This window comes from Hydra vulgaris, chromosome 04 (genome assembly GCF_038396675.1).
Source record: "Hydra vulgaris chromosome 04, alternate assembly HydraT2T_AEP".
NCBI lineage: Eukaryota > Metazoa > Cnidaria > Hydrozoa > Anthoathecata > Hydridae > Hydra > Hydra vulgaris.
Genome location: NC_088923.1, coordinates 13,850,965 through 13,863,227, shown reverse-complemented (window position 1 = coordinate 13,863,227; position 12,263 = coordinate 13,850,965). Strand labels below are relative to the sequence as shown.

Below are 12,263 nucleotides of genomic sequence, written 5' to 3'. Positions count from 1 at the left end.
TTTTTTATAAATTAAATTTATGAACAAATGCATTATATTTAGTGGCTGACAAAAACGAATTCCAGATTATATAAGTGCTCCGGAGACTGATTGAAATTGAATAATTCGTTCCTTTACATTTGCTGTTTAGGGAGTAGCTATATTTTGTAAATGGTCTCGATTATCTCATAGGAATCCAAGATGTTTTAGTTTATTCTTGAGATGTAGGGAAGATTCATTAATTTAAACTGTGTTTTTTGTAATTAAATTTTTGCATGAGATATTAAACTTGGTTTTTTCAGTGTTTAGTTTGATTTAAAGGTTTTTGCATTGTGCTTGAATTTTGTTTACAAATTCGTGCGGTAGGATTATATCGTCTGCATAAGCAATAACGCATATTTATATGCAACTTACTGTTGTTCCAACCTTTCAATCCGAAACAATTTGACTTAATATACTTTTAGTGTAGATAATGTACAAATGTGACGATAAAAAGAAACCTTGTTGCACGATTGTTATCAGGGTTACCGAGAGATTTTTTAAAAGATATGAACATTTAAATAATAATGGAAATCGATAAGTGCTCTAGAGCCGAACCATTATTAAAGATATTATTATAAAATTTTGAAAGGCATATTGGGAGATTGTTGTTAAAAGAGTATTTAAGATGCTCTGCAGTAAATCCACAGGAATTATGCGATTTATTAGAGTTAAGCTTACGAATATAGGCTTTGATGTCAAAAGTTGATAAGACTACTAGATTAGGCTCATTTATGAGTTTTGGAATATGGCAATATTCGATATGGTTGTTAGTAATTGTGGGAGTGTTGAGAGTCGTATGAAACTTGGTAGAAATTCTTTCACATCTTGTGTTTAAAATTGATTTAATTCTTCGAATATTGTTTCAAAATATATGACAATGAATTTTGGTAACTTTATTGATTTTAAAGTTATGAGCTGCTTTTACAATTTTAAAGAATTTTTTGCGTACAAGTTTATTTATAAAATAAAATACATTGCGTACAAGTTTATTTATTAAATAAAATACATTCCTGCAATCTGTTGCAGTTAGATTTTTTCCATTCCTTAAATTAAAAGAAAAGATGTCTTTACTCAATTTGATTTCTGGCGTACATCGTGATTTAGAGTAAATGCAGAACTATTTTTTTTAAAAACATTTTTCCATCGGTAGAAGAGCAGCATTTTGGATTTTTTAACATGCTGTTTGAGATTTTTTTTCTATTGATTCTCCAATGAAAATGTAATCTTTACAAGAATCAGAGAGATTCTGATTATATATTTTGATAAAATTGTTATCGTTACAAGCATAATTAGAGATTGTTTTGTTTTTTTAAATATATTATTTGTAACTGGTGTTAAATTTTCTAGTTATGGATACATAGTCACTCATGTTTACATGTGAAGGAGGAATAAATTGACCGTTAATAAACTCTTTTAAGACTGCAATGTGATCGATATAAGATGAATTATTTAGTATTTTATGTTTATAAGTATAGGTAGGACAATTACTATTAGTTATATCAAAAAAGAGTTCATTTAATTCAAGAAAACTATATAAATGCCTGAAAAATTTGTTTCGTGTTTGCCCAAGAAAAAAAGTTTAGAATTTCTATTAACTTTTGGAACATATGGTCTATAGAAATTCTATTGAATTCTATAGAATTTTTATAGAATCTCTGTTAATTTCTATAATAATTCCAACAGAACTTTTTTTTCTACTTTTTATTTTATAGAAAAAATATTTATAGCAATTTCTATAGAAATTATTCGACATTCTGTAGAAATTCTATAGAATGTCGAAATTTCTATAAACTTTTGGAACATACCTTATGTTCCAAAAGTTTATAGAAATTCTGTAAAACTTTTTTTCCTGGTGGTTGTTTGGGACTTCCGTTTCATATATAATCTTAGGAAATGACTAAAAATCACTGGCGAAAACACTCCTTTATCTTCATACGTTGAGTTTAGACAGATATTTTTTTAAGGATTCATACAAAAGTATTTTGTGTGAAGTGAGATAAATTCCAATAAAATTCAAAACATTGTTGCCATACGAACTTTTTATTACAAGAACTTCAAAATCGTGTACTACGTGAATTGACAGCAGTAGATTTTTACGAAATAAAAAAGCATTTTTTCTCAAAAGGTCTTTCGTATTCTTTTCCTTTAGCAAAGTGAAAATATAATTGATTTGTCAAATCATGTAAAACAAAATGTTCAGCATTTAATAGCCAATATTCCGATAAAAATTTTTTTTTGAAAGAATTGTAGAATATTGCGTAGAATAAATTAAAGTATTGGTTCAGATTGGTTTAAGATGTCAGATTGACTTTTTGTTACTGATCGCGATTTTTACAATTTATTGTCATTGCTTTGAAGCATCGTTTCAGTTCTAAAATTTTTGCGATACTATAGGAACTGTTTAAGCATAATATTGTGATTTCAAACTCTTTAAAAAGAGCGGTAATATTTATTTGTCCGGTTGAGCGTGATAAAAATTGGCACTACGCCTATCGCTTATTTTATGTAAACAGATTAAAGATTTTTTAATGTGGTTTGTGATGTTATAGCGTTATGAACAAGGCCAGTGCAAAGGGTGTGTGTGGGGTGCGTGAGACCCCTCCCCCCCCCACTTAAATGAGTTTTTCTTGCATTTCCTCAGCCGTTTGGACAAGTCAGTCGGCAAATGTAGACCCTTTAGACAAGCTAGTCAACAAATTTTGACAGTTAGTCGGTAAATTTCAAAAATTAAAAACAATTTATTTAGTCAGCGAAAATTTTAATTCACTCCTCCATGTGACACCTATACGCGCCGGCCCTGGTTATGCTCTGCAATTCTGTGTGGAATTTCAGCTTTTTGCACAAAGATTTCAAAGTCTTCAGTTTTTAAAGTTTGTTATTGAAATCCTCTATGGTGAAGTGTGGAGATGTTTTATTTTGTGTATGGTTTTGAGTTTTGGAAAGAAAGTTTATTAAATTTAAAACAATTTAAATTCCTATTGATTTTTGAAGAACCGATGAGTTAGAAGTGCAGTTTAATGACAACTGTTGTTAATTATTTGTAATTTCGCTATTTGATTTTCGAAGTTCTTCATGTTTATTTTGCAGTAAGAAAATATCTTCGCGAATTTTTATGTTATCTGATTGCAGCGGTCAATAAGTTCTTTTATATTTATGAGAATATTTACGCTTGCAACATGCGTAGTTCTTTGTTCACTAATTGTTTTTGAATTATTGATTAATTTAGTAAAACCTTTATAAAGCTGTTTTTTAGCAAGAGAGATAAAATGTTTTTTAGACAAGACATAAAATCAATACCATCTAAACATGTAGAGACCTTGTATCTTTTTCAAAAATTTTCTTTAAGGGGTCATCAGCATCAAAATTAATGTTTAAAGAAGAAAAACGTTCTTGTTCAAGGATCTCCGTAAACAAAAAACCAAAGATTAAATATGTCTTCCTGTTGGAGTTTTAAAAACTCTTTAATGATTACACTATTAGGATAGGACCAAATATTTTCCACATTAATAATGCAGTTTTCAACAAGATTCTTATTACTGTTCAAAAGCAATATTAACTCTTTTTAGCGCCATTGTAATAACTTTTTTAAAATAAAAAACCCCTTAAAACGCGTGTGTTCACTTTTAAGTACTTGCATATATATATATATATATATATATATATATATATATATATATATATATATATATATATATATATATATATATGTATATATATATATATATATATATATATATATACAAATATTTCTAGTATTTCCATATATAAGTAGGTATGTTACATGAAATTTTTTAATTGATCAAATATTAGATTGTAATATATCTTTGGAAAGAGCTTTATTACAGTACTTTAAAAGTGAAAAAATTATCAAAATCATATGATTTGACAAAAAGTTATAACGTTTTAAACACCGATTTTTTGATATATGGATTTGTTGAAGAAACTGTGGTCAAAAAAATACTTTTCTTAACTAAAATTAATATAAATTTGTCAATTATTTTTTAAACGCCTATAACTTGGTATCAAAAGATAGGTATAAGAGTGGGCTACAAATTCATGTTGGTTTCTAGCCACCGGACGTATATGGGAGACTAGGGGGGGTACCAAACCTACTCCTACACCGCCAATAAATGCAAATTTTATTTACAAAAAAGTTTTTTTTTGGTAAAATAGTCGATTTTCATATTATTTTTTAGAAGTAGTTAGTTTTTACTTCCAAACCACTGCCAAATATAAGACTTAGGGTGGGTGTAAGGGTGTCAGTGGGTGTAAAGGTGTAAACACACCCTAAAATGAAAATATATTTTTTATAAAATTTTTTTTTTTTATTAAAAAAAAAAATTAGTCTTTAATACAAAAACTTTATTTTACTACTACTAGCGATACACACATTGATTCAGTTAAATAGGGGGCGTGTGCCACCACGTCCCTCCAACCTAAAAATAGAATCAAATTTTTATATGCAATTTAGAAAAAGATTTAAATTACTTTTATTTAAAATAAAATAAAACAACATTAACAAAATTACAAGATGCATCAGAGGATACATTCTTTCTGTAAAAAGAGCGTTTAAATCCCCCTTCCCAACCTAAATATAATATTTTTAAACTAAATTATTTTTAACTAAACTAATTATTAAATTTTGTCTTGGCTTTTAGTAAATGATTAAAATTTTAAATTCCATCAATAAAAAAATCAATCAATGAAACAAAATAATAATCATTTTTAACGATAGACACGACGAGAACGTAAGCCAGAGCCGTCTATCAAAAAAATTGCAAGTCCCACTTGCTGTATTTTTTGCAAGACACAACACTTGCTGTACTTTTTTTGCAAGTCACAACACTTGCTGTACTTTTTTGCAAGTCACAACACTTGCTGTACTTTTTTTGCAAGTCACAACACTTGCTGTACTCTTTTGCAAGTCACAACACTTGCTGTACTTTTCTGCAAGTCACAACACTTGCTGTACTTTTTTTTGCAAGTCACAACACTTGCTGTACTTTTTTGCAAGTCACAACACTTGCTGTACTTTTTTGCAAGTCACACCACTTGCTGTATTTTTTTTGCAAGTCACAACACTTGCTGTACTTTGTTACAAATCACAACACTTGCTGTACTTTTTTTGCAAGTCACACCACTTGCTGTACTTTTTTGCAAGTCACAACACTTGCTGTACTTTTCTTGCAAGTCACACCACTTGCTGTACTTTGTTACAAATCACAACACTTGCTGTACTTTTTTTGCAAGTCACAACACTTGCTGTACTTTTTTGCAAGTCACAACACTTGCTGTACTCTTTTGCAAGTCACAACACTTGCTGGACTTTTTTTGCAAGTCACAACACTTGCTGTACTCTCTTGCAAGTCACAACACTTGCTGTACTTTTCTGCAAGTCACAACACTTGCTGTACTTTTTTTTGCAAGTCACAACACTTGCTGTACTTTTTTGCAAGTCACAACATTTGCTGTACTTTTTTGCAAGTCACAACACTTGCTGTACTTTTTTTGCAAGTCACAACACTTGCTGTACTTTGTTACAAATCACAACACTTGCTGTACTTTTTTTGCAAGTCACACCACTTGCTGTACTTTTTTGCAAGTCACAACACTTGCTGTACTTTTCTTGCAAGTCACACCACTTGCTGTACTTTTCTTGCAAGTCACACCACTTGCTGTACTTTGTTACAAATCACAACACTTGCTGTACTTTTTTGCAAGTCACAACACTTGCTGTACTTTTCTTGCAAGTCACACCACTTGCTGTACTTTGTTACAAATCACAACACTTGCTGTACTTTTTTTGCAAGTCACACCACTTGCTGTACTTTTTTGCAAGTCACAACACTTGCTGTACTTTTTTTGCAAGTCACACCACTTGCTGTACTTTTTTGCAAGTCACAACACTTGCTGTACTTTTTTTGCAAGTTACACCACTTGCTGTACTTTTTTGCAAGTCACAACACTTGCTGTACTTTTCTTGCAAATCACACCACTTGCTGTAATTAATTTATACATATACTGATAATAACTTTTATATATATATTTATAATACTTAAATCACATAAGTAATATTAATATTGGTTTCTACTATTAAAAAAATAACATTAAACCACATAATAAAACAGCAAAATTATGAAATAATCAATTCTCCTGCAATAATATCAGCAGCAAGCTGGATTTTTTTTATGAGATGGTCAACAGCTTCTGAATCAGATTCATTATTTTTCCAGTAGGAAATGGTATAAATTCTGTCTTCTTTTCTCTTATTTACTTTTTCTACTCGTCCATTATATATGACAGATTTGTTATTATCTGTATCAAACCATTCATGACAGAGTTCTCTCCCAACAATTCTTTCATACATTACATCATATAAGTCATCAAGTTGTTTAATAGATAAGTGCTTATATAAATTTTTCATATCACTAAAAGATAGAACACGCAGCTCTCGCTCCAGCTTTCTTTTTTCTTTTTCATCCATTTTTTTTCTTTTGCATGTCTGTCTTTTTGAAATCTCTGCTAGTAATGCAGTGTGTTTCAGTCGATTGTTTATTCTTTTTTCACGAGCTGCTTGCATTGACCACTTGACTATATTTTCCCTAGATGTTTGGTCAAGACTATCTAGGTAATCTATAGTTTTTTTGATCTTATTTTGCAAGATATATAACAAACTGTTGCATTTGGAGATCTTCCTTTAGCTTCACTAAACATACCCATTAACTCTTCACTATCTATGTTGTGAAGCCTTGCACTAGCTGTCTCCTCCTTAAGTGTCTCTGTAATAGAAAGTAAGAAATATCGCTCATATTGACGGTTCAAAACATCTTCCACTGCAATAAGACAAGCCAAAATCATGTTGATAACCTGCTCATCGATGGAACATAAATTTTTGACAGGTTCTAAAACATTTGATTTAAGGGGATTTTCGAAAAAATCCTTTTTACTATTTATCAGTGCACCTGGATTAGTTTTGCAATTTTTTTATTGTTTGCAAAACATTTTTAACTACTTGGATACCTGCAATATGATCAAAACTTGCTTTTTCAACTGATACATAAAAGTTTTTCATCCAGGGTCCAGTAAGAAGTTTTCCAAATATTGCTAGCACACACATTTGTTTTATGGCAGTTGTATATATATATATATATATATATATATATATATATATATATATATATATATATATATATATATATATATATATATATATATATATATATATATATATACATATATTATATGTATATATATATATATATACAATTTTTTTAGGGTTTATATGCATACTCAGTATTTTTTTTTTTTTTGGTTTTGCGTGTTCCATTTAAAACTTTTGTTTTTTATTTAAATTTGGTTTGTTTGTATTATTTATATACAATTGGTTTATTATATAAATGTGTATTATTATTATAAAATTGATGTGTATTACTTTTATTTAAAATTGCTGTATATTTTATTTGAGTTCCTTTAGGTTTTCAGGATTTATTCTTACCGTTCTTATGACTTTTTTTATGTTAACAGTATATAATGTTAATTTAGTCAAAGATGATATAAATGTTTTCAATATCAATAAATTGTATTTTTATCTATTTAAAAATATTTAAATTTTAAAGGCTAAGCTAATTTAATTTGTTGTTTTTTTAAATTATTTATTTTAAATAATTTTATTATATTAATAATCTAATAATTGTCAAGACCCACACGATACGGTACGGGTCATGGTAAGCCTGTTTCACACTCAACTTAATCTAAACTTGTTTTTAATTTTTACTTTCTTTACTTTAGTGAAATTTAATAAATGGAAGAAAACTATTCTATTAAAAATTAATAAATATATTTTCTATATATTAATTTTTAATAAAGAAGTCTTAACAAAATCATTTAACTAAGCTGATTTAAATACCAATTTCGGCAGTTAAAATATTATTTTAGCTGTTATTTGTGCAGAAGTTTGATACTTAATGCAAATGGAAACCATCTAGATCATGATAACCTAAGGTGATAAAGGTGTTAACAGTTTCTATTCACATATAAAAATAACGTTAATATAAAAAAAAATAGCAAAATTGGCCAATTTAAAAAATAACAAATCCAAAGAGAAAAAAAGTATACAAACTTATGTGAGAAACAATAAAAATGTTTTTCCTAAGATAAAATAAAAACTTTTTTTGAAAAAAAAATAAAAAAAAATATTTAATATAAAAAAGTATCAAAAGTGCTTATAAAAGCATGTATTATAATATTTCATTATTATATGGCTGTTAGTAAATGCTACGAAGATTATACGAATTTCGTTTTGGCTTTCAGAAAACGGTTCAGAACATTTGTTAAATTCATTAGGAACATTTTTTTAATTCTACTATGTTAGAACTTTCAAAAGTCAGCTATAAGAGAAGTAATTCGACCTGAAAATAGAACAAAATTATAATTGAAAACACTTATTATACAATAATGTGTTATTAACATCATTTATTTATTTGGAAACTCAAAAAAGTGACTTAATAGATAACAAATAAGAAAATTCGTTTTGTGGAGGAATTTAGCTATAAATTTCTAAAAATAACCCTCTATATCAAACACTTCACGTTAACAGAAATTTACACAGTTGTGACACATAAACACTTACAACATATAAGCCTATATAACCTTAACACATATAAACACAAAATAAACAACACAGATTACCACATCATAACACATGAAAATGCTCAAATATTTGAACAAAGAAAAATATATAAATTGAAAACATTTATGACCAATTACTGACCTGGTTTATTATATTATAAAAGCAAACAGATTTTCTGTTGTTTTTATTAGTGATTGATATTTTCAAAATTATTTATCAGAAAATCTGTAACAATTGGGTTTTTATTAACAACCACTGGCTTCCAGCAACAAAATTTTTTTTTAATTGTTTATAAAAAAGTGGTACTTTATTGTAAAAGAACAGTTGTTTATAGATTAAGTCCATTTGTAAAAACAACATTGTTTGCGTAGCATTTATTAAATGACCTATCTTGTAATAAATGTTCATCAATTAAAAAAAATAAGGTATTAAACTATCTTACTCTTGAATATACAACATAACATTGACCGTGTGAGAAGCAAGGATTTTTAAGATAAACACCAAATTTATCAAAGTTTGACCTTGTTCAAAAGTTTGACTTTTATTAAAAGTTTGACCTTTGAAAATAGCATCGGCTTCGAGTTCTTAAAAATAAAAAGCACAGAATAATATACTTTAAATATAACTGACAAAGGATTTGAACTTTTGTTACTTGTAAAATAAATTAAATAAATTACCTGACTTTAAAAATTTTCTTTACTATTTTAAAAATAAATAAGGTTAATCTATTACTACATAATTTACGAATGCATTAAATTATTATCTTGTATAAAGATTTTTATATCTTACAACTGATTAAGCAGATTTAACAGATTATTATAAAGATTTAAGCATACCTTATCGTGTGGTCAAAAATATAAAGGGAAATATTCTAAGGCCAAGCATGCTAAATCTTCTTTAAAAACTTCGTGTCAAACGTGCACTAATGAATAATGGCAGCAGTAGCGTTAAATTAAATATTAATTTATAAGCAATAACCTACAAAGCAGAAAGAGTTTTTTTTAGGTTATCAAAACTTAATAATGAAAAGTAAAAGAAAATAATATAGATAAAAAATCAAATAAAAAACAAAAAAATTAAATATCTTTTATGAAGTATCAAATAAATATTTCATATTAGAAGGTAAGTATGTACGGTAGTGAGCAAAAAAAATGTTAACAATAACTAATTTTATAAAAAAACTTGTATATATTATTAAGGAAAAATTTTCATAAGCATCTTATACAAGTTTTCTAAAAAGTCATACTAAAAATTTAATAAAAAATATATACTCTTAAAAAAGAAGCACTTAAAATAAAACAAATTTATAAGAATACTTCGTTTTTTACGCATTAAATAAAAAAAATTGTCAAAGTTCTATTTTTTTCAATACTGTTTAATTTTTTTTTGCTTACCAGTGAGCTAAGTTACTTTTTTTAATTTTAATTGCGATATGATCTCTTTTTGTAGAACATAGAAGTTCAAGAGAAACTTAGAGAAGAGATCGAGAAAAATATATTGGATGTAAACAATATTTCTTTTGACGAAGTTACGAGTTTAAAATATTTAGATTGTGTCGTTAAAGAAACCTTGCGCTTGCATGGACCTGCACCAGTTTTAGGCAGAAGGACCATTAATGCAACAAAATTTGGTGAATATGAAGTTCCTGCAAATACAGTCCTACGAACTCATGTTAGCAGTATACACATGAATGAAACTATTTATCCAGATCCACATTCTTTTAAACCTGAAAGGTTTATGACAGGTTAGATTTGTACAGGCTTTTGTATTATTTACAGATTTTGTATTATAACTTTATTAATATAACAAATATTATATACACTACAGATTTTGTATTATAAAATTAAAGTTTATTTATTAGGGCTATGTGATAAAGCAGGCGTGATAGTTTTGCTTTATCATAAACAAGGCAGTTATGTGAGCAACTTTTTTTTGTTCAAAAAGTTTTGAATACTTATAATTAAGTGATAAATCAAACAAATGTTACCTAATGTTCTTATTTAATGATTAAGTTTTGAATTTTATTAATTAATTAATATGTCTTCTATAAAATTATATTAAAAAACTACAATTTACTCCTCACCAAGCATTTTAAGGTGCGATACAAGTTCATTTATGGCCCTCTGTACTAACAGGCCTCGTAAGCGCGTATATTGGGGCCTTGGTCGGGGGCTTTCAATATTCTAAAGTTATTTTGTGTTAATAATTGCAAGCAACGTCTTGACTATTTTTTAAATTAAACTATAGCTATTACCTAGTGTATAGTGTGACGAATTTTAATTGTAATTACAATAAGAAAAATCAAAAAAATGTTTTACGGTTTCCTAATGAAAAAACTGTTTTGTGCTGTTTTTTCTTGCAAAATCATTTGCAATAAAAACAATTGTATAATCATTTTAATACTTTGCTATACCAAGTTCATTATATGGAAAAATAAGGAAAGATTATGAACTTTCAAGTATTATACTCCTAACAAAGGTAACTTCAAAACTGGATTTTGCAATGGATAATAATGAGTTTTTTTACTCAGTATTTTTTTACTCAGTGTTTTTGCTATTAATTGACAAAGTTAACTTTAAATAAGCAGTAAATAAACTTCAGAATCTTTAGGAACTACTTTTTGAAGTTATATTTTAGTGTTACTTAATGGATAAACACACTGTATTTGTGAATTTACTTAAATCTGTTTATTATTATTGGATCACAGAAAAAAAAAAAAAAGTTATGCTATGATTATAATTAAAAAACTAAATATGCATGCTAGTCTATTTTCATAATTTTTTTCAGACATGATAATAATATTAAAAAATTGCCTAAATTTACAAGCGTGTTGTTCTATCGCTATTGTGGAATAACTTAGTCTTACCACAATAGCGATAGAAAAAAATTGAAAAAATAAATACTGCAACTTACGCAGCATCGGGGCAAGTTACAACAGTGAATAAGGTATGTTGCAACACAATACTTCGGAAGTATAAGTGTTGCAGAGTTTACAGAAATATTACTAGTTAATCTGTTATTTCTATTTGGCAACAAAAATTATATAATTGCTCTAAAAGAAAAGAGTATTTTCATTGAGTTGCAATACTTTTATTTATTTATTTATTTTTCAATTTAAATTTTCATACTATGTTTTTCTATACAATGTCCTTATATCCGAAGATATTGTTGGCTTAACATAGGAACAGCCACAAATAGTCATTAAGACTAATCCAAAGTAATGTCCGTTATTGACGAACAATTTTGCTTACCGAAGTACTACAAAAGCGCTGAGTTGGAGGTGGGAGGATTTGAACTTATATTATACAACAGCCCGGGTTTTAACTTTTCTTTGGACGCTCTAACCAACTGAGCTATCCACCCCCATTTACTATTATGCTGGAATTCACATATATCTGAGATGTTTGGTAAATTGATAATTACAATAAAAGACTTTAAAAACTGAAAAAAATAAATGACGAGGAATGCTTTTTAAACTAATTTATAATTTCAACTTCTCGGTGTTTTTGAAAAAATAGTATTATCTTAGTCAATATACAATAAACTAGTTTAAAAAAATGCAAGAGAAGTTTTTAGAATAATAATTCTTTTAAAATATAAAAGCATAATAAAA

At 27.5% G+C, this 12,263-nt stretch overlaps 1 protein-coding gene across 2 annotated transcripts in view; it reads left to right on the top strand.

The window, feature by feature from the left end:
* Positions 1 to 12,263, top strand: part of LOC101235193 (cytochrome P450 4C1-like) — a 75,280-nt gene that overhangs the window by 47,291 nt on the left and 15,726 nt on the right. For both annotated transcript variants that reach the window (XM_065795508.1, XM_065795509.1), the window contains exon 6: positions 10,100 to 10,394. In XM_065795508.1, the coding sequence (XP_065651580.1) occupies positions 10,100 to 10,394 (295 nt within the window). The remainder of the gene's footprint in view (positions 1 to 10,099; positions 10,395 to 12,263) is intronic.